Here is a 23,151-nt window from a genome sequence, read left to right as displayed (position 1 = left end):
CCAGGGCTTAGAGCGCGCCAGGCCCGCTTTGGGTCAGCTGGGTGCGCGCGGAGGGGATCCCCGGGTCTTCGTTCTATTTCGGGGCGCCTCCCGGGTCCCCAGGGTCAGCTGGGTCCCGGAGCCCGCGGGGCTGGGGCCGGCGACGGCTGCTCTTTTCGTCCGGCCGCCTGCCCAATGGACGAGCCTCCCGGGAAGCCCCTCAGCTGTGAAGAGAAGGAAAAGGTGCCTGGGGGTGCGGGAAGGGCGGACGCAGGACTGTGCCCCTGCTTTCCCAGGTTTTTAGGCCTGGCTTTGTTTCCTCGGCCGTCCGAGGGCAGCAGTATCCTCTCACCTACCCTCCTCTCAGGGCTGAAGGGGCACAGAAATGAAAGCATAGAAAACTAGGGCGGTGCTCACGTGGCGGCGTTTAAAGAACAAATTTTTATTACTGTAGCAATGCATAAATACAAAATGTAAAACTGTATGGATAAAGTCCCCTTTGACACTCTTCCTCCTCCCACACTCTCAATCTTCCCTTCTTTTACTTCGTCCCCTCGAGTAAATCTTTTAACAGTTTGGTACTTCCAGATCTTTTCGTTTTGTTTGTGTGTGTCTGTGGCGGGGGAGGAGTGTATCCCTAACCACCAAAAAGTAATTATGTATTTTTTGGAGAGGAGAATTTTCATAAATGGTATGATCTGAATAGTTCTGCAATTTACATTTTTCTTCTACATGTTTAACATCCGCGTTGGGACATGTTTACCCTACTTTAAAAAAAAGTTTCAAGGCCGGGCGCTGTGGCTCACGCCTGTAATCCTAGCTCTTGGGAGGCCGAGGCGGGCGGATTGCTCAAGGTCAGGAGTTCAAAACCAGCCTGAGCAAGAGCGAGACCCCGTCTCTACTATAAATAGAAAGAAATCAATTGGCCAACTGATATATATATATAAGAAATTAGCCGGGCATGGTGGCGCATGCCTGTAGTCGCAGCTACTTGGGAGGCTGAGGCAGAAGGATCACTGAGCCCAGGAGTTTGAGGTTGCTGTGAGCTAGGCTGACGCCACGGCACTCACTCTAGCCTGGACAACAAAGCGAGACTCTGTCTCCAAAAAAAAAAAAAAAAAAAAAAGTTTCATATAGTATTCTGTAGTTTGAAAGTGCCCTGATTTCATATTATTCCAGTGATAGAGTTTTCAGTCGTTTCCAGCTTGTGCTGATGTTAACTTGAATGTATCTTGTGCTTGCTGTGCTAAATTGTGTTAAACTCATTCACATTAAATCATCAATCCTCTTATCCTGGCTTACCTTCTAGTTGGGGGAGAAACATCATTTACAAGTAAACTAGATAATTCTCAGATATCAATAAGGTTGGTAGGAAGCAGGCAAGCGTAAAGGTTAAGGGCACAGACTCTAGAATCCTACTACTTGGGGTTTGAATCATGTCATTTATAAACTGCATGATTTTAGACACATTGCTTTGAAACGAATCCATGTTTCAGTTTGCTTATGTGTAAAATAGTGATGATAATATTAATAATAAAATCTACTTACTAGGGTTGTTGTGTTAAATTAGTCAATACATAGAAGTCACTTAGAAAAGTCCCTAGCTCCAACTGAGGCACATATAAAAGTATCAGCTATTTTTATTGTTGTGTATTTGAGAATGAGTAAGGACAGAGGAGACTCCTTTAGTACTAGAAGTGCTGTGGTAGACAGAATGCTAGAAAGAGAAAAATTAAGAAAAAGTCACACAGTTGGCAGTTCGTCTATTAGCATGTTTTGCAGTTGGTAGGGTTTTTTTAAGGTAGGTTCTGAGGATAGAAATTTTGGTGATGTTTTATTAGCTGAAGGATGAGTGCCTCTAACAGGTTCCTAGAAAGCAGAAAAAACAGGGGTGGCTTTGCTGCTGTGCTGCTAAGAGAATCCTTTGAACCACAGAAAACAAAGGGAATCTAAACTTTCAGAGAACAGTAGTTTGACTCAGCCCAGTTCATTTATTTATTTAATAAATTTTTGTTGCATGCCTGCTGTGTGCCTGTCTAAGGAATTCAGCAGTGACAGCACCAACTTCACTGGTCTTCTGTGTGTTCCTCAAATACACTTAGCCTATTGCACTATGGAGCTTTTACATTTGTGGTTCTCTCTGCCTGGGATCCCTTTCCCTCTAAAAAAGCTAGCTCCTTTCTCCATCAGTTCTTGGCTCAAATGGTAGTCCTCAGAAATGCCTGTCTGACCACTCTAGCTAAATTAGTCCCATCAGTAGGCTAGTAATTCTCTCATATGACCCTGTTTATCTAGATATTTATAACCCTGTAAAATCATATTATCTGTTTTCTTGTTTATTATCTGTATCCCTTACTGTGTGTAGATTGCCCTGACCACTGTATCTCTATTATCTGGAATAAAAACTGACACACAGTGGGTGTTAGTTATTGTTCCAGATGCTAGAGATAACTGGACCATTAAATGACAAATGAGAGATTCATTTGTTGAATGACTGAGGATGACAGCTTCTGCTACCTTTGAGGATCTTAGGGTGATGGGAAGAAACAGAGAAATAAATAACATAGTGTGGTAAGTACTGTGGTAAGGAAAGCATAGAGCAGGGATAGTGTCTAACCTAGATTTAGAAAAGGACCTAGAGGTCTACCCCAACAAAATAAAAATCTAAGTTAAGGCTTGAGGAATCAGTAGGAATTAGCAAAGGCAGAAAATGTTCCAGGTGATAAGAACAGTTTTTTTGCAAAGATCCTGAGATAGTAAAGAGCTTGCTGCATGACTTTAAAAAAAAGTTTGGTGCTCTTTGAGACTTGAAAGTAGGTCAGAATGAGCCAGTGCTATTCCCTTCACTACATCTTGCTGAGGGACCCCTCCAAGCACTGTGTATTCATGTCTGGTAGTCACTGCCTCCTTTCCCTCTCATTCTACCTTTGCACTTGCTCAGTATTATTGGTGTTTTTCTTCTTCCAGTTGAAGGAAAAATTAGCATTCTTGAAAAGGGAATACAGCAAGACACTAGCCCGCCTTCAGGTGAGTGAATTGTCAAATTAAGGTGTTACAATACAAACTATGTAAAAACAGTTCTTGACAATAATGAAGCTTTTAAGAAAATGTATTTCTTGAGCTGCTTTTGTTTTCTTTAGCGTGCCCAAAAAGCTGAAAAGGTTAAGAATACTATTAAGAAAACAGCAGAAGAACAAGATTGCTTGCCCCAGCAGGAAATCTCACCACAGCTAAACCACTCAGGTAAAGCTACCCCAGTCACTTATGCTGGCTTTATTATTCATTTCCCAGATATATTTGGCTGCTGTTCTTTTTCTCACAGACTGAAGATAAGGACTAGTAATAGATTCTTTTTACTTAACATAAAATCCATATGCCATAAAATCCACTCAATAAGCTATGCTTTCAGTTGGGTTATTTATTTGGTTGCTCTTTTACCCTCAGCTTTTAGAAATTATATTTATTATTTAAATATTGGAAAGATAATTAAAAAAAAATTTGGCCAGGCACAGTGGCTCACACCTATAATACCAGCACTTTGGGAGGCCAGGAGGATCACTTGAGGTTGGGAGTTTGAGACCAGCCTGGACAACATAGCAAGACCCCATCTCTACAAAAAAAATTTTTTTAATTAGCCAGGCATGGTGGTGCATGCCTGTAGTCCCAGCTACAGGGGGTGGAGGCAGGAGGATTACATGCCTGGGAGTTCAGGGTTGTAGTGAGCTATGATCACACCATTGCACTCCAGCCTGGATGACAGATTAAGACCCTGTCTCTAAAAAAAAAAAATAAATTTAAGTATCTATGTATGAACAGAGTAAAGAGTGTGGATGGAAATACTCCAAAAAACAATGGTCATTTATGGCCTGGCTTACACCTATAATCCTAGTACTTTTGGGAGGCCAAGGCAGGAGGATCACTTGAGGCCAAGAGTTTGAGACCAGCTTGGGCAACATAGGGAGATTTCTTCTCTACAAAAACTAGAAAAAGTATTAATAGCTGGGGGGGGGGTGGTAAGCACCTGTAATCCTAGCTAATTGGGAGGCTGAGGTGGGAGGATCACTTGGAGCCCAGGAATTTGAGATTGCAGTGAGCTATTTGATGATGCCCCTGTGTTCTAGCCTAGGCAACAGAGTAAGACCCTGTCTCAGAAAAAAAAGTCATTTCTGGTGTTAAAATTTGAGTAATTTAAAACCATAAAATTGGGGGCTTTTGAAACAGGAGTGATATTAAATTACTTGAGCCAGAAAACAAAAAATACATGAGATTAAAAATGAAGAGAAAAGATGATGGTGATAAAATATAGATGATCTTTTAATTTAAAAAACTTTTTGAAGTATAGTTCTATTTGTTTACATTGTTTATATTTACTTAAAATTTTATAGTTTATTACTGTTTTAAAAACTTAAACCCTGGCCGGGCGCAGTGGCTCACGCCTGTAATCCTAGCTCTCTGGGAGGCCGAGGCGGGCGGATTGCTCAAGGTCAGGAGTTCAAAACCAGCCTGAGCAAGAGCAAGACCCCGTCTCTACTATAAATAGAAAGAAATTAATTGGCCAACTGATATATATATATAAAATTAGCCGGGCATGGTGGCACATGCCTGTAGTCCCAGCTACTCGGGAGGCTGAGGCAGTAGGATCGCTTGAGCCCAGGAGTTTGAGGTTGTTGTGAGCTAGACTGACGCCATGGCACTCACTCTAGCCTGGACAACAAAGCAAGACTCTGTCTCAAAAAAAAAACAAAAAAAAACTTAAACCCTGATCTGCCCAAATGAAATGCCATTGATCCTTAAATAAATGTTTGGCAGTATTTATATTAATATATAATCTTTAAAAATAAATGTGAAATATTTTTTGTTTCATTTTAAAAGGAAAATAATAATTACTTACTTTTTTTCCCTCCTCAGAACCTAAAAATGAAGTGTCTCTTTGTGACAAGTTGCAAATCAACACCCATTTTGATGAAAAAACTGGAGAAAAGACATCTATCACACTTGATGTTGAGCCTGGGTCCTTTAACCCTGGAGATGGCCAAGAAGGATTATTTATACAAAGAACAGATGACATCCAAGAACATCTTTCCCACAGGGCCAGTGGTCCTGATGGTAGAAAAAGGCAGAGTAAGATGCCAGGCAGGAGCAAGAAGCCGCAGAAGAGAACATTTATTTCACAGGAGAGAGAATGTGTCTTTGACACTGATTCACTCATACTCTCTAAAAAAAGACTACAGGGAGAAATCTGTAGCAAAAATCGTAAGTCACCGGTAACTGAAATAAGAACTCACCTTTCAAATTCTCCCAAGTCCGAACTTCCAGATTGTCCAGGACCAGTTACAGAAACTGATGGAGAGGGTGTATTAATTCCACCAACTGCCAAACCAGAAGGAAGTGTTGATACACTCCTAAGAAGTACTAATTTCCCCAAGGAGACTATTATTCCTTTGCATACTTCATCAGATAGCAGTAATAGTCAGTACCTTGAACATAAGCCTCCTAAAGGTAACTGTGAACTTATTATTCAGGGCTTAAAAAATGTTAGCCTTGCTTCATCTGTAAACTTAGAGGCACAAAGCAAAAAAATGACTATATTTACAGAGTTCCCATTAGTAAATAAAGCTATAAGTGCAAGTGGTCAGCTATCTAGAAGTCACAATTTAGAGGCAGAGAATTCATGTTCTATAAATGAAGTCACTTACAATAACTTATCAGCAAATGAAAACCAAAACTTAAAAGAACAAAATCATACAGAGACATCTTTACAATCTTCCAGTAATGCTCTTGATGGTAGAAATGAATGTCTTCAGGAAAATGAGGCTCTAGGTCAATCTAAGAGTCTTGGCCTAGAAGCAGTCTCTCCTGTTTCTACAGAAAATCAAATATATTCTTGCACAATGCTTGAAGGCCTTCTGTTTCCTGCAGAATATTATGTTAGAACAACACGACACATGTCAAACTGCCAGAGAAAAGTAGCTCTGGAGGCTGTAATTCAAAGTCACCTGGGTGTCAGGAAAAAAGGATCTAAAAATAAAAATAAGAAAGCAAGTGAAAATTTATACCTTTCCAATGAGAAAACTGACCAAAGTGAAATTAGGTTGTCTGACACATATACAGGACAATCAAGTTCAAGAAGTCCTCAGAAACTTCTCTCATTAACTGAAGTCAAGTCTCCCACTGGGCCCACTGAAGATAATGATTTTTCTAGGAAGGCAGTTACCCAGCTAACTGGCAGAAGACACAGAGGAAAAAGAAAATCAATCTGCCTCTCAGCATTAGATCACCATGAACAACTTTTGCCAACTTCTGGCACCTTGGACATTAACAGTTCTGGGGAGGAAGTCATCTTGCACAAATATGGGAACAAAACAGCGATTATTCATGCTAAGAGGAAAGTTCAAGGTAAATCAAAATGTCGTTGATGATGATGATAGCTAACACTTACTGTGTGCCTTGTACTTTCTAAATGCTGTACAGATACATTGAATCATCACAGCAATCCTACATGAAGTAGAATTCACCCTTTACAGGTGAAGAAACTAAGGCACAGGGAGATTAGAGTGACTTTAATTAATTTAATTATTTAAATCTGACAGTATGGTACCAGAGTTCATTAATATGGTTAAAAATGGATAGTGAAAAGGAAAATGTATTGGGTGTTTACCCAATATTAATATTTATTCAGGGCCAGGCGCTGTGGCTCACACCTGTAATCCTAGCACTCTGGGAGGCCGAGGCGGGCGGATTGTTCAAGGTCAGGAGTTCGAAACCAGCCTGAGCAAGAGTGAGACCCCGTCTCTACTATAAATAGAAAGAAATTAATTGGCCAACTAATACATATAGAAAAAATTAGCCGGGCATGGTGGTGCATACCTGTAGTCCCAGCTACTCGGGAGGCTGAGGCAGCAGGATTGCTTGAGCCCAGGAGTTTGAGGTTGCTGTGAGCTAGGCTAATGTCACGGCACTCACTCTAGCCTGGGCAACAAAGCGAGACTCTGTCTCAAAAAAAAAAAAAAAAAATTATTCAGGTACAGCACAATTTTTATCCATGGGTAGCTTTATATCTAATATATGATGTGTTTTTGAAGTAAAATGGAGTGTGTGTTAGAGTAAGAGCACATTAACTGATTCTCTTAGAAATGATCATGTAATAAAAAGAGCTGAGCAACTTTTTTGGGAAAATATCTACTGTAGTCTGTGTAAGGTCCATGGGACACAAGATTTTGAAGGACAGCAAGCAAGGCTATGTTGTAATTTAAACTTTCCATTCATTTGCTAGGAGTTAATCATATCTGATAAACTGAGCACAAGAACTGAATAATTCATTGTGGCTGTAAACGAGGTATCGAGTCTTTGTGCTTTGTCTCAACTATTCAGCTGTGGTGCTGCCAGGCACTGTGGCTCACACCTGTAATGCCAGCACTTTGGGAGGCCAAGGTGGGAGGACAGCTTGAGGCCAGTAGTTTGAGACAAGCTTTTTTTCTACCAAAAAAATATAACAATTAGCCAGGTACGGTGGTGTGCACCTACAGTCCCAGCTACTTGGGAGGCTGAGGTGGGAATATCAGGCTGCTGTGGGAGGACTGCTTGAGCCCAGGAGTTCAGGCCTTCAGTGAGGTATGATTGTGGCACTGTACTCCAGCCTGGGTAATAAAGTAAGACCCTGTCTCCAAAAAGCAAGAAAAGAAAAGAAAAATCTGGTGCTAAAGCAGCCAAAAACAATGTGACTGTGTTTCAGTAAAACTTTACGTACAAAAAGAGGCAACAGGAAGAAAAAATAGGCAGCAGTCTGCTCTGTGCCACTAGACATAGACCTTAGTCTATGAGCTATGATTGATTAATTTAAAATAATAATCATGACTTTTTTCATCCTTTTTTAAGTCAACAAGAATACAAAGGAATCAAAGTAGGTAATAATCTAGAAAGTTTCTTTTTAAACAGTACTTTGAAATAGTTGTAATTTTAGTAAGCAGAAGCTACATTTAGTTTTTCTTGAAGTGACATTCCTATAACAAGATTGACCATTTTAAATTAAGTGAACAATTCAGTGGCATTTATTAATAGTACATTTATAATGTATAACACTTGTATCTAGTTTTAAAACATTTTTATTACCCCTAAATCCCATATTTGTTAACCAACTGCTTCCCCATTTTCTCTCCCCAGTCCACTCTAGCTCCAGGCAACCACCAATCTGCATTCTGTTTCTATAGGTTTACAATTTTTCTGTTCTGGGTATTTCATATACATGAAATTATATAATATGTGACCTTTTGTGTCTGGCTGCTTTCACTTAGCATAATGTTTTCAAGATACATCCATGTTGTAACATGTATCAGTACTTCCTTCCTTTTTATGGCTGAATAACATTCTGTCATTCCATCATGTGTTTGTACCACAGTTTGTTTATCCATTAATCAGTTGGATACAACTACATTTTAAATGTTACAGGATTCCTTTCACAATAAGAGTAGTAAATTACTCTTTGCTTGAAAAGAGGACTGAGTTTTCTTTAGTTGGAAGAGCCAGCATTTTGTAGACTGTATTCTGGCAGTCTGGTGGAATCATAGTTCTCAAGGTGGGCAGAAAGTTAGAGATTTTTAGTCCTGTTCCCTTAAAAGGAATAATGAGAGGAGGGAAAATGGACTGAACTGTATTGTCCAGGGTCACACAGCAAATCAGTAGTTGAGCTGGTTGTCCTTCAACCAGCTCAACTGGTTGACCCTAGTTGTCCTTCTCCTGGTTAATGATGTCAGCAATACATTTTGGGTAATGCAGAAAGATGGTTAACCACCAACCTATGACCATCGTCAGACCCTTCACCCAGGTTTCAAAGTCCTGTGTGGGAAAAGTGACGAATGTTGTCCACTATATTTGGATTTAGAAGCTCATTCTTTGTTGGGTATTAATGTCTCTTTTGTGGGTTTTTTTTTTTACTGTTGTTGTTACTTATTTTTCTGTTTTAGGGAAGGAAGGTCATCGTCAAAAAGAGGACTTCCTGTCTTCCAGTGATAATGCTTACTTATCTTTGGACAATGATGCTTTCAGTGTTCATTTTCATAAAAACAGAATGCTGAGTTTAAAGCAACTGTCATCTTTTCTCAATATCACAGACTTTCAGTTACCTGATGAAGACTTTGGGCCTCTTAAGCTTGAAAAACTGAAATCATCCTTAGAAAGATTGATTGAACCTTTTGAATCAAATATTTATGGAGAGAGGCATCTTAAGAAGGAAAATTGTATTACTATTCTGGAGGAACTGATTCCTAAACAAATAGACACAGAAATAGAGGACTTGGAAAAGGAACTTACTGTTCTACCAGGAAAAGCACATCCTAAAATGTCAGATCTAAAAAGCCAGCCTACAAATAAGGGCCTCTCTTCATCCATATTGCTTTTCACTCCCTTAAATACAGTTGCACCTGAGGAAAGTGACAGACCTACTGCTGACATGTGTTCGCCTGCTTTCCCCATCTTAGGTACTACTCCAGCTTTTGGCTCCCAAGCATGCTATGAAAAAGTGTCTACAGAGGGTGTCGGACAAACTTGCTCTACACCCCAGGTTTCTCTTTTGAATGACACAGTCAGTCTTGCTGGTGATAGTACAACCAGCCCACCAAAACTGGTTACCAGCCTGCATGTGTCAGGTAGGCAAAGACCACCTACCTGTGACTGTGACTCTGGGCCCCAAACAACACCTCTGCCTGTTGAGTCATTCACTTTCAAAGAAAATCAGCTCTGTGGAAATACATGCCAGGAGTTATGTAAACATTCCATTGAACAGGTACAATCTGTTTCCTTTGTGAAATTTTTTTCTGAAGGAATGAAATATCTTAATGAAAATGGACAACATGACTTCCTTACGCCCCTTGGTGTTTAAGAATATTTTAAATGTTTCGTTGATACGACTTCATTGTAAACATTAAACTCAATCTGGGGAAATTATGGGTAATTAAAATACATTTCTTTTAAATATTGGGGATTCTATTCTCTTTGTCTTCAATGAAACAGTTGCATTTGGAGCTTTGCTGCTGTTACCAAAGGAAATAAAAACATATGAAGTAGACATTTGATGAGTGAGTGATGCAGGCAGACATCATACATAAAGTGTAGATTAATGGTGTGACTTTTGTTTCCGCAGACTGAAATAGCAGATCTTCCTGCTTGTGATAGCTTAAACCCAGGCTACCTACAATTGGTTTCAAAGTTAAAGGTCAGAATATTCCCATATAGTGTGTCTTGTGTGTTACATGTGAAACATTTAATGAATTGATAAGAAAATTGAAAAGAATTCAATCATATGGCTGGTTATTCTTTATTTAATACTATTAAATAAATTGGTAAACAGATTCAGAAAAACAGATTTGAATTCTTTGTTTTTAGCAATATTTACCCCTCTATATTTTGAGCTCCTCTGAAGTTTATTTATATGTCAAGCTATTGCCAAGAACAACTTAGGCCAAGTAACTCAACTTCTTATCTGAATTTAAGTCAGGCATTTGGACAGAAAGAGTGAAACCCCAGTCATTCATGTCTCTTCTGCCCAAATGGTATAATGTTTCTAGAAGAATCAATTATGGTGATTTCACTTTATAAGAAAATGGGTAGTAGGTCTAACTTTTGATGTAGTGAATGATTAATCTTTTTTATGCTGTGTGATAACTGAAAATGTCTCAAGACATTATTAAATGTCCTGGGGGTGGGAGTGAGAATTGGGGCCCAAAAGCTCCTCCTGTTGAAAAGTACTGGTGTGGAGGAAGGAGCTTCAAATCCATCTAAAATGTTTCTGCCAAATTACTGGCTGTGTCACCTGGGACAAATTATGTAACTTTTGAGCCCCAGATTTCTTTTCTATAAAAGATATATAGTAATATAGTAATACCTATGCTCTGTTTCAGAACTATTCTTAAGTCAATTTTAATAACTTAGTTTCATAAGGAATCAACCATTTCATTAATATTATTATAGATTTTTTTTATTCTGTGTATTTGCAGATACATATACATGCTCTCCTCCCCATTCTCACATTTCTGAAGTTTTTTTTCCTACATCAGACTTAAGAGATTTGTCCATTCTGTCGGTCTGCCAAAAAAAAAAACCAAAAATGAGTTTTGGTTGTGTTGATTATTAATTGGGTTTTTTTTTCCTAGCTCATTTATTTCTGTATTTATAATAATTATAATTACTAATCTCTGTTTTTCATTGTTCTTATTTTGTTCTTTTACTTACTTCTGAGATGTATACTTAATCTTTCTTTGTTTTCTGATAAATGCCTTTGTGATTATGATTTTTCTTGGAAATACTGCTTTGGCCATGCTCTGTGGGTTTGGATACACAGTGCTTTCCTTGTCATAATTGGAGATTAAGTATAATGTATGTTGTTTCAATGTTTTTCCCTCTTCAATCCATGAGTGCATCTATCAGGGTGCTTAATTTTCAAATGGATAAGTTCTTATGAGCTATCTTTTTGTGATTAAATCAGAATTTATTCCATTCTGGAGCTATACATTTTTTAATACATCATGATGCAAGTATGTATAGGCAATTTGTTTTTAGTTTCATAAGAACCACAAAGCTCTTTCGGGCTGGGCTACAGGGGCTCAGGCCTGTAATCCTAGCACTTTGGGAGGCTGAGGTGGGAGGATCACTTGAGGCCCAGAATTCAAGACTAGCCTGGGCAACATAGGGAGACTTTTTGTCTTTACAAAAAAATAGGAAAATTAGCTGGGTGTGGTAGTGTGCACCTATAGTCCCAGCTACTCAGAAGGCTAAGGCAGGAGGATCCCTTGAGCCCAGGAGTTCAAGATTGCGGTAAACTATGCTGATGCCACTGCACTCTAGCTTGGGCAACAGAGTGAGACCCTGTCTCAATAAAAAAAAAAGCTCGTTCTTTTAACTTGCATAAAGCTTCAATTTTACTTACCTATCTCATCACCAGGAAACAGAGACACGGGGGGAAAAAGAATTAAATAGAAAATATGAAATATAAAAAAAAGAAGTATTTTACTTACCTCTCATTATTTTAATTACATCTCATTATTTTTTGTTGTTGCCATTTTGTGTCAGAATCCTTCAGGTTCTTGTTCTGTGGATGTGAGTGCCATGTGGTGGGAAAGAGCTGGTCTTAAAGAGCCATGTATCATAACTGCTTGTGAATATGCAGTTTCTCTTTGGAAACCTCTGGACACTTGGCAGTGGAAAAACATTTATACTTGGCACTTCACGGAGGTAAGTGGGAATCTTAGAGGGGAAAGAGATCTTTGCAATCATTTGCATGATAATGTAGATGGGCAGCTCACCACAGTTGGGCTCCATTACCATGCAAGGCAGAATGGAGATGAGGTTCCCCCCCCCCCCCCCCCCCCCCCCCCCCCCCCCGACATTTTATTATGAAAATTTTCAAACAGGCTGGGGCACTGTGGTTCACGCCTGTAATCCCAGCACTCTGGGAGGCCGAGGTGGGTGGATTGCTCAAGGTCAGGAGTTTTAGACCAGCCTGAGCAAGAGCGAGTCCCGTCTCTACTATAAATAGAAAGAAATTAATTGGCCAACTAATATATATAGAAAAAATTAGCCGGGCATGGTGGCGCATGCCTGTAGTCCCAGCTACTCGGGAGGCTGAGGCAGCAGGATTGCTTGAGCCCAGGAGTTTGAGGTTGCTGTGAGCTAGGCTGACAACACGGCACTCACTCTAGCCTGGGCAACAAAGTGAGACTATGTCTCAAAAAAAAAAAAATTTTTTTTTCAAACATACAGAAAAAGTTGTCCAGGGAGCCTCCATTTATCTACTATCTGTACTGTGCCATTAACGTTGTGCTTTATTTGCTTTATCACAGGTTTACCTAGAAATGGTTTTACACCAGACCTGTTGGAGAGGCTTGGGATTTTTTGTCTCTTCTGACTTCCAAACTTGCTCATATCTGTATTCCTTGCCCTTCACCAAAACTTTATTTCTGCTTCTTTTCTATATGTATTTCCTTCTAGTCTTTGTCAATCTTCATGCATATCTAACATGGTTGCAGTCCTAGTATGCTTAATAGCTTTAGATCTGTCTTTTCTCGATTACCATATAAACATTTTTTCTTTGTTTCTACATAGTCTTCATACTTCTTTATGCTTCATTCTCATTCTCCACTATATCCATAAGTTCTAGCTCTGTGCTTTGCTAGCTGAGTGAACAAACATAATTTTAAATGGCTGCATAATGTTTTCTTCATTCACATGCCAGAATTTACTTAATTATTCCCTTATTGTTAGAATAATATAGTACGTTAAATAAATGTTAAGTAAACACTATTTTGCATATAGCTTATTTGGATTTATAGCTTATAAAAAGAGAATGTTTTCTGAGCCTTCTCACATTTCTTCAAATGTTGGAAACTATGCTGGTACAGTGAAAATACAAAAGAATGTGATAAATTTTAGAAAATTTTAAATTAAAAATGAAACAACCAAGTATAATTTTTGGCTGCTTTGTTTTATTTAGGTTCCGGTATTACAAATAGTTCCAGTGCCTGATGTTTGTAATCTTGTGTGTGTAGCTTTGGGAAATTTAGAAATCAGAGAAATCAGGTATGTTAATTCCCAACGAGGGATTTTTCCCCCCTTTATCTTTGTCTCCATCAGCTTGTTTTGAGTGCAGGTTATAACCTAACCTTGAGACTTGAAAGAATGTGAATTTAGGTCTAAAGAGAGATTTTGTTTTTTAAAAATCATTTACATTTAAAATCTAACCTAGTCCTTTAATATTAAAGGCTTATTCCTAACTTCTCCTTTTTCCTTAATTTGATTTAGGGCATTATTTTGTTCCCCTGATGATGGAAGTGAAAAGCAGTTGCTACTGAAATCTGGAAATATAAAAGCTGTGCTTGGCCTAACAAAGAGGAGGCTAGTTAATAGCAGTGGGACCCTTTGTGATCACCAAGTGGAAATCATGACATTTGCAGAAGATGGAGGGTAAGAAAAGCATTGGTTGATTTTAACTATTGGATAAAGAATGATTTTATCATAGGCTTCAGAGAAAGTTGGATTATTAGGATATTGTTTTTCTGTGCTATAGGTGTAATACAGTAGGCATGGCTTCAACACAAGGTTGTCACGTAGATGCTGGTTAGAGAGATGGAAGCCAGACATGACAGGGAAGAAGTTAATGGAGTGGAGAAGCTCAGCAAATGTAGTTTTCTCTTTCTGTGGTCTTCTTTGAAATCTCTGTGTGTTTCTTAAATATTAGAAGTACCTCAGGTTCGTAGATCTTTTCCTCATTCCATACACTTGGTGTCCATTGCTTCAGTGACCATCTAGATGCTGACTACTTGCAAACATACATTTCTAGCTGTGAGCTCTTCTCGAGCTCTAGACCTGAATATGTATTTATTAGACATCTTGCAGACACCTCAAATTCAACCTGTTGAAAACTAAACTGATAGTTGTCCTGTCATATACTTGTTATACTTCATTATTATTTGTCTTTCCTAATGACAGAGGGCAGGGACATTGTTTGTCTTATTTAGTCATGACCTATTGTGGTAATCTAGGGCAAGAGACAGATTGTTTAATTTAGAAATACGTTAGTGGAGATGACAAGAAACAGATTTGTGAGAAATGAGATGATAAAATCATTAGGACTTGTTTGAGAAGATCGAGAGGGAGGAAACAAGGATAATGTCATATCCAAGTAGATAATAGAAAAGTAACATATCGTCATTGTAGAAAGTTTAGAACACACATTTTATGGTTTAAATTTTTTTCTTGGGGCCAGGCGCGGTGGCTCACACCTGTAATCCTAGCACTCTCGGAGGCCGAGGTGAGAGGATCACTCGAGATCAGGAGTTCGAAACTAGCCTGAGCAAGATCCCATCTCTACTAAAAATAGAAAGAAATTAATTGGCCAACTAAAAGTATATAGAAAAAATTAGCCAGGCATGGTGGTGAGTGCCTGTAGTCCCAGCTACTCGGGAGGCTAAGGCAGGAGGATTGCCTGGGCCCAGGAGTTTGAGGTTGCTGTGAGCTTTGCTGATGCCATGGCACTCTAGTCTGGGCAACAGAGTGAGACTCTGTCTCAAAAAAAAATAAAAATAAATAAATAAATTTTTTTCTTGGTATTTAGTTTTTGTTATGCATAATTCATTAATGTGTAGAAGGGCTGCTTAGAAACTGCTTTGGTGCAAAGTACTAATTTTTAATATTGTTGTTTTAAATGCAGAAACAAAGAAAAGCAGTTTTTGATGCCCCCTGAGGAAACTGTACTAACTTTTGCTGAGGTCCAAGGGATGCAGGAAGCTCTGCTAGGTACTACTGTCATGAACAACATTGTTATTTGGTAAGCTTTCCCTGTAGGTCCTTAGTTTCTTCCTCTGTAGTATGAGGATATACCTCTAATTTTATAGTGTTGTGAAGAGTAGATAAGAGAGTATATGTAAGTATGATTGTGTCTTGTTTTTTTACTGTCAGATGCTATATACTTGTCTTACCAAGAACATCATATTAATTTGGGCATTGTGAAAAAGATCATTCTGAATAGACTATTTTAAAATAAATGAAATATTGTCAAAATGATCCACTTGTTTTTCCTTCTGGTTAGTGGCCAAGTAGCTTCTATCAGACCCACTCACTCTCTTCCCTCAAATAACTATCAAAATATGTACAAAATATGAAAAACAACTATCTGAAGGCACCAGAGAGCAAGAAAAAGAAGAAAGATACTGGAGGGGTTTCTCCAGTTAGGAGATGGAAATGGCACTAGGCGAGTTTCCCATTCTTATGACTTTAAGCCAGAAGACAGGCCCTGGTCTGCCCACAGGGTGACTAAAAGCTTAACAGAAGACCTTCTGTCCTACTGGCTTAGAGAACCAAAGGACAGAGTTCAGGGTAATGACAGCAACTAGAAAGTGAGGGAGAAAAGTCCCAAATAGGAGAGAGCCAAAGAAGGAAACCTAAATTCTAGGTATAAGCTTTGTTTAAATATCTGGCTGACTTTTCAAACTACATGTTCAAGGGCAGACTACAAGCAGCCCAGGTAAGACTGAAAGAACTAAACTGGGATTTCAGTATTTGGAGTTGAAGAGCGGCCAAGTTAACTATTTACTAGAATAAATAAACAAAATGAATATTCTTCAGAGGAACCTAACAGAATCCACAGTTTTTGCAACATAACACTGTATCTAAGATACGTCCAAAGTTACTAGATATACCAAAAAAAAGTATGATAACGGGAACCAAATTAACAAATTTGTGAGCGGGAAATCAAGTTGAGAAGTCCCCTGCCACCTCTTTTCTTTCTTTTTTTATTTCAGCATATTATGGGGTACAAATGTTTAAGTTACATATATTGCCTTTGCCCCTCCTGAGTCAGAGCCTCAAGTGTGTCCATCCCCCAGACAGTGGGCACAGTACCCATTAGGTATGAATGTACCTATCCCCTCCTGCCCCCTCCCACCTGCCTGACACCCAATGAATGTAACTACTATATGTGCACATAAGTGTTGATCCGTTCATAACCATTTGATGGTGAGTACATGTGGTACTTGTTTTTCCATTCTTGTGATATTTCACTTAGTAGAATGGGCTCCAGCTCTATCGAGGATAATACAAAAGGTACTAGATCACCATTGTTTTTTGTGGCTGAGTAGGACTCCATCGTATACATATACCACATTTTGTTAATCCACTGATATATTGATGGGCACTTGGGTTGTTTCCACATCTTTACAATTGTGAATTGTGCTGCTATAAATATTCGAGTGCAGATCTTCCTTTGGGTAGATGGCCAGTAATGGGATTGCTGGATCAAATGGTAGTTCTACTTTAGCTCTTTTTTTTTTTGAGAGAGAGTCTCACTTTGTTGTCCAGGCTAGAGTGAGTGCCGTGGCGTCAGCCTAGCTCACAGCAACCTCAAACTCCTGGGCTCGAGCGATCCTACTGCCTCGGCCTCCCGAGTAGCTGGGACTACAGGCATGCGCCACCATGCCCGGCTAATTTTTTATATACATATCAGTTGGCCAATTAATTTCTTTCTATTTATAGTAGAGACGGGGTCTCGCTCTTGCTCAGGCTGGTTTTGAACTCCTGACCTTGAGCAATCCGCCCGCCTCAGCCTCCCAGAGAGCTAGGATTACAGGCGTGAGCCACCGCGCCCGGCCTACTTTAGCTCTTTGAGGTATCTCCATATTACTTTCCACAGACATTGTACTAGTTTAATGAGATAATGGAAAACTTTTCCCTTGGAAATTGGAGAGACTTATCCCTAGTGGTGTAGCAGATTCAACCTAAGGTTAAACTATCAAGTTAAACTATTGGCAAAGTTACCCTATAGAGCTAATTTTAGCTAAATCTATGACTAAACAAAACTAAGGTAGTGTGTCCCTTAGTATTCCCTTGGTCACCTCCGAAAAGATGCTATGATGGATAAGAGAATATTATGTGAAAACCAGTTTGCTAAAAGAATGTGATTGGCTTATTTATTTTTGGTATTCAAGGAATTTAAAAACTGGTCAACTTCTGAAAAAGATGCACATTGATGATTCTTACCAAGCTTCAGTCTGTCACAAAGCCTATTCAGAAATGGTAAGTAACTATTGGCTAGGACCACTGGTCTCACTAAGTGAGAGCAATAAGCTGTAAATAGTAATTAACAGATGCTGCCTGTTGGCTGTTTTTTCAAAATTGGATAGCAGTGTTTGTTTGTTCTTTCTTGAAATTTATGAATGAAAATAAGTGTTGGTACAATGTATTATAATTGCCTGGGAAATTTTCTGGCTGTATGACTTGAAGGCAAGCATTTATTTCTAGCTGTGAATTTGTACTGAGAAATAATTTCCCTATTATTATTATTATCAGACTTGATTCCCAGCCACATTACCACATTACCATAAATGATTTAGGATGTGTGTGAGTAGCCCTAGAGAGGACTAAATGGTCCTAGACATGTTTTTCCCTTAAGCTTTAGTGTTCCCACATAGAAACAAACCAGGTACTTAACCGTTATGCTAATAGTCTTGGCTTATAGTCTAGTTTTGACATCTAAACAGGTTGAAGGAAGTTGTCCAGGACTGAGAAATAACTGACTATCCACCATTGAAGCCACAAGCAGAGGAAGCAGCAGCAGGCTCAGCGCTTGTATAGAGACCGACTTGCCTAGTATCAGTGATAGCCTTGAGAATATCAGGCACCCAGAGGCTTTGAATGCAAAGAGTAAATCTTGCCCTAGTCTAGCAGGAACCGTGGAATTGAACTCAGAGGCTGTGTGAGCTTAGATATTCTTAGATAATCATATAATTTTGAGCTTAACTGTTTTCATCCTTTGAATAAGAGAGTTGAATTCGTCTCTAGAATTTATTTATTATGCATTTAAATAATTTCATGTTTTTTATATTACATGTTTTTTTACATGTTTTATATTCATTTTTTTATATTACAACATTGATTTTATTTGATATTAAACCGTTTAACACAGAAATGTGTAAGATAGTAAGTAAAAGTCCCCCATAAAGCCAACCTTCAGAAATAATAGTTTATTATTTATTGCACTATTGTTTAGTGTAGGGATTGGTTAACTTTTTCCATAAAGGACCGGATAGCAAATGTTTATAGCTCTGCTAGCCATATGGTTTCTGTTGTAAACACTCTACTCTGCCATTTTTGTGCAAAATCAGCCATAGACAGTGTAAACAGTGCATGTGGCTGTGTTCTAATAAAACTTTATGCATACTGAAACATGAATTTCATATAATTTTTACATATTACAAAATGTTGTTATTCTGATTTTTTTTTAACCATTTTAAAATGTGAAAAACATTCTCAGCTCATGGACCATACTGAAATAAGCATTGGGCTGGATTTGCCTTATGGGCCATAGTTTGTGAACCCCTTATTAAGTGTATAGCATTTAACATTTAAAAAATCTCAGTTCTCTAAACACAAAAGTAATTCATTTTCATTGATAAATTCAATCATTTTAAATACGTATGAAGTAGAAAATGTATGCTACTAATTCTAAAATAGCCATATGGTTTAATTTTCTCCATCTTACATCCAAAGAGAAATATTCTCAATGTATACCATACATCTACATATGTATGCATGTATGCATACACACATACAAACACTAATATTATTAGAGTCTGTAATTTTAAAGCTGGGAGATATCTTCAACATATTTTCCCACAGAAACAGCTATAGATATGGTATCTTTTTTTTTCACCCTTATTCTTAGTAGAGAATAGCAATGTCTGGGTTTTGAATAGGCTATTGTAGCTAGCCTAAGAATCCAGTTACCTCTTACAAAGTTGTCACATTTTATGGGAAAATGTGTTCTGAATTTTCCAAAACCAGCTTACAAATGAATATTTCTAATTTGAAGACTCCCTGCACATGTTTATATGTCCTCTTTTTCTATGCCAAATTTTCCCCAAATGAATGGCATGAAATGTAGTAGTAGCTAAGGTATCTAAGGTAGAGGAAATTGATGAGTCAGCTAGATTCATGCCTGGCAAGATTGGCTCAGAAAAACATTAGAAGCCTTACCCTAGAGAAGCCAGAAGTCCAGCTGGTTAGAATCTCAACAGTTTCTGCCTGAAAACAAAAACAACAACAGTGAAGTCAATGACTAAATCCCGGATACTTAAGAACCTATTGATCATTTCTGTGATTCTTTGGTTTTGTCTCTGCCAACCTTTTCTTTTTCCCAACATACTCTAGACTGTCTATTTGATTATTAATTTTTCTCCTAAATTAGGGGCTCCTATTTGTTGTTCTGAGTCATCCTTGTGCCAAAGAGAGTGAGTCGTTGGGAAGTCCTGTGTTTCAGCTGATTGTGATTAACCCTAAGACGACCCTGAATGTGGGTGTGATGCTGTACTGTCTTCCTCAAGGGCAGGCTGGAAGGCAAGTGTGTGCGTGACTGCTATTCAGTGGGTGTGACATTTTGAAAGGCACTGTGCAAATACAAATACCAGACATTTTGTGTCACTTAGATGAATGGAAAACAGGAAATACGACAGAGCACAAAAAAATGTTAAGAAGTAGAATGAAATTTAGTGGCTGTTAGTCCCAGGTTCCCTACATCCTGATGGAAATGGGATTAGATAGTTTTTTTTATGTGTATTCAAGCCCCCTGTGTTTTCCCATTAGGGAAACATTTTAAATACAAAGAGAGTAATCAATGTTCTCCTCAAAATACTTATAAGCTATGTTCTTTCTAAACTAAAACTCAGGAAGTTTTAAATGTACTTTAGGAAGACATCTTCACTTTGAAATCTGACTGTGCCTCCATCACGCAGGTAGTTGATAGGTATTTATTGATAAATATTTATTTATCTATTGACTAATGCTACTGACACAGTTATTGGCATCCCAAGAGTTTTCTGAGCTGCATAGAGCTTTGAAGTAGTGCTGATATTTTAGGTCAACCAAGCAATGTCTGAACATGTAATTCCTAAAGACTGCTTTTTTTTTTTTTAATGAGACAGAGTCTCCATCTGTCACACTGGTTAGAATGCAGTGGCATTATCATAGGTCACTGCAACCCCAAACTCCTGGGCTCAAGTGATCCTCCTGCCTCAGCCTCCTGAATAGCTGGGACTATAGGTGCACACCATCATGATGTTTAAAATTAGAAGCAGAGATTGAAAATACTTAGAAATCAAGATCACAAAGTCTGGCTTTAATACCTCACAAAGATAAGGAACCTTGATAATTACAGTGCATGTTTCTTTGGACCTTGTACAAAGCTTACTTGATTAATACACGTTCCAAAACACATTCTCTATCCCTGTGCACTTAGCCAGCTATGGCGCTTCTGTAGATGTTGTTAAAAAGAACCTCAGAACTATCATCTGCAGTATGTATTTGCATGAAGAACTTGCTTTCTTGGATATGGAGAGAGAACTGTAGTCATTGACCTAGAAATTGAAGATAAAGATAACTATTTGATCAAAGATTTTCATCGTCACTTTTCAAATGCATCTTTTCAGCAAAGCGTGCAAGCCTATTTGATGTCATTCCTATAGGAAGATGTCTTAGTCCATTCAGGCTACTCCAAAATACTGTAAACTAGATAGTTTACAAACAACTGAAATTTACTTCTCACAGTTTTACAGGCTGGGAAGTCCAATATCAAGGTGCTGGCAGATTTGGTGTCTGGTGAGGGCTCATTTCCTGGTTCATAGATGGAACTTCTAGCTGTGGCCTCACAGTATAGAAAGGGCAAGGCAGCTCTCTGGGGCCTCTTTTATAAGGGCACTAATGCCATCCGAGAATTTAGCTCTCATGACCTAATCATCTCCCAAGGGCCCCACCTCCTAGGATCATCACATTGGAGATAAAATTTCAAAGATGAATTTTGGGGTGACACAAACATTTAGCACTACTATTTCTAATTTCATGGAAGTTAGGAGCGAAAACTAGTGACTAGCGGTCAGTGCACAAAGGGCACATGCATGAGGCTTACACTGTTTAGGAGCACAAGAATAGAGGGGGACTTTAACAGTGGAAGGTTGGGAAGAAACTTTCAAAGAAAACTTTACGGAGCTTCCAAAAATGGGTTAGGAGTTAGGTGCACAAAGTTTGGAGCTAGGGATAAAAATATTGTTCAGTTCATTCAAATAACATTCTTTGGGAGCTGACTGTACACCTGGCACTCTGCAAGTGTCAGTGATACAGCAGAGAGTAATATTAAATAATAATAGTTAATTTCTGTTGAGCACTTCCTGTGTGCCAGGTACTACGCTAAGCTTTTTTTGAATGAACTATTTCATTCAGTCTCACAACAGTCCCATGAAGTAGATGTTGTCATCATCCTCCCTGTTTTACTGATGAAGTTAAATAACTTTCCTAGGGCTGCACAGCGCTTACATTATAGAGTTAAAATGTATACCCAGGTGGCTGACCACAGAGCCCCTATCTCAAGAAGACAACTAGGTTTCAGCTTCATCATGCTTATTACATTTTTATGGGGGAAGGACCTACCACATACAGAAATAGGGTAATCTCACATAGTGAAAAGTACTATGAAGATAAAAACAGATAATGTCATAGGGAAGGGAACAGAATACAGTATTCGTGTGCACTACTTCACATAGCAGATTAGATGTGAAGGAGAGGGCCTCAATGATGAAAAAAACCCAGTCAGGCTAAGATCTGCAACTTAGAGCCTGCCAGGGAGAGAGAATAGCAACAGCAAAGACACTGAGGTGAGACCGGGTTTGGCACATGTGAAGAATGGAAGGCAGGCCACTGTGAGCTAGCCTTTGAGTGGTACAAGATGCATCAGAGAGATAGGCAGGGACTGGACATGTGATTCTTTCCAGAACTGTAACACACTAGCCAGTAGTTCTCTAGGATCGCAAATGTAGTTACAGGGATTTTTGTTTCTGTTAATCCTTAGGGAAACATGGTTTTGGCCTATTAAAAAAATTAGATTTGAACATGTGTCCCAGGGGTGAAAAGTTATTTTTTTCATATGTGATCTAAATTGTTTCTTCTCTGTTTGGTATCAGGTTCCTGGAAGGTGACGTGAAAGATCATTGTGCAGCAGCAGTCTTGACTTCTGGAGCAATTGCCATTTGGGACTTACTTCTTGGTCATTGCACTGCTTTCCTTCCACCTGTCCCTGACCAAAATTGGTCTTTCGTGAAATGGTCAGGTACAGATTCTCATTTGCTGGCTGGACAAAAAGATGGAAATATATTTATATACCGCTACTTGTAAGTTAGGGTAAGATGGAAAATTCTTACTATTGTACCAAAATACAATTCTCTGGGTATACTTGTATTCTTAGTATTTTTTGGAGTTGGAAGCATAAAGGAGAATGTCTGCATGACATTTATAATAATTGATGTATACATCCAGACAGACTTATTTTTCTTCTCGTGGTGGCACCACTGATCTCGAATGTTTGGTGGGGAAATACTTTGTTGGGGAAAAGGGTTTTAAGTTGATTTTTGTAATTCCCACATTTGCACATTTGTTTTTTAAGGTGTATATAAAGCTTCAGATGTCAATAAATATTTATTTTGATACATTCTGCTTGGCATATTCTTTATTTTCCCATTGTATTAAGGTCACTTTCAGAAATAAGAACTAATTATTATCCAATTAGAATATTTAACACATTAACTGCCACATGAGATGTATTTAACACAAGCTAGTTTTGAGCCCAAGGCCTTGTGAAGCAAAACCTGG

At 38.6% G+C, this 23,151-nt stretch overlaps 1 protein-coding gene across 3 annotated transcripts; it reads left to right on the top strand.

Annotated features, from left to right (window-relative positions):
* The first annotated feature begins 15 nt into the window (after window positions 1–15).
* On the top strand, window positions 16–23,151 carry PALB2 (partner and localizer of BRCA2). 3 transcript variants are annotated; one of them, XM_012780179.3, is made up of 13 exons: window positions 16–222; window positions 2,947–3,006; window positions 3,120–3,222; window positions 4,888–6,375; window positions 8,940–9,757; window positions 10,115–10,186; window positions 12,040–12,201; window positions 13,460–13,545; window positions 13,768–13,929; window positions 15,176–15,292; window positions 17,448–17,535; window positions 19,706–19,854; window positions 22,467–23,147. In XM_012780179.3, exons 1-13 carry the CDS (start codon window positions 175–177, stop codon window positions 22,675–22,677), a joined length of 3,564 nt encoding a protein of 1,187 aa, XP_012635633.2. In that variant the 5' UTR covers window positions 16–174; the 3' UTR covers window positions 22,678–23,147. The 3 variants fall into 3 exon arrangements, with proteins under 3 accessions (XP_012635633.2, XP_075851295.1, XP_075851296.1); XM_075995180.1 differs by lacking the exon at window positions 15,176–15,292 and having other exon boundaries at window positions 22,467–23,149; XM_075995181.1 differs by lacking the exons at window positions 2,947–3,006; window positions 3,120–3,222; window positions 4,888–6,375; window positions 8,940–9,757 and having other exon boundaries at window positions 22,467–23,151.

This window comes from Microcebus murinus, chromosome 19 (genome assembly GCF_040939455.1).
Source record: "Microcebus murinus isolate Inina chromosome 19, M.murinus_Inina_mat1.0, whole genome shotgun sequence".
NCBI lineage: Eukaryota > Metazoa > Chordata > Mammalia > Primates > Cheirogaleidae > Microcebus > Microcebus murinus.
Note: the sequence above shows the minus strand (reverse complement) of the source record. Positions and strands in the feature narration are given on the sequence as shown.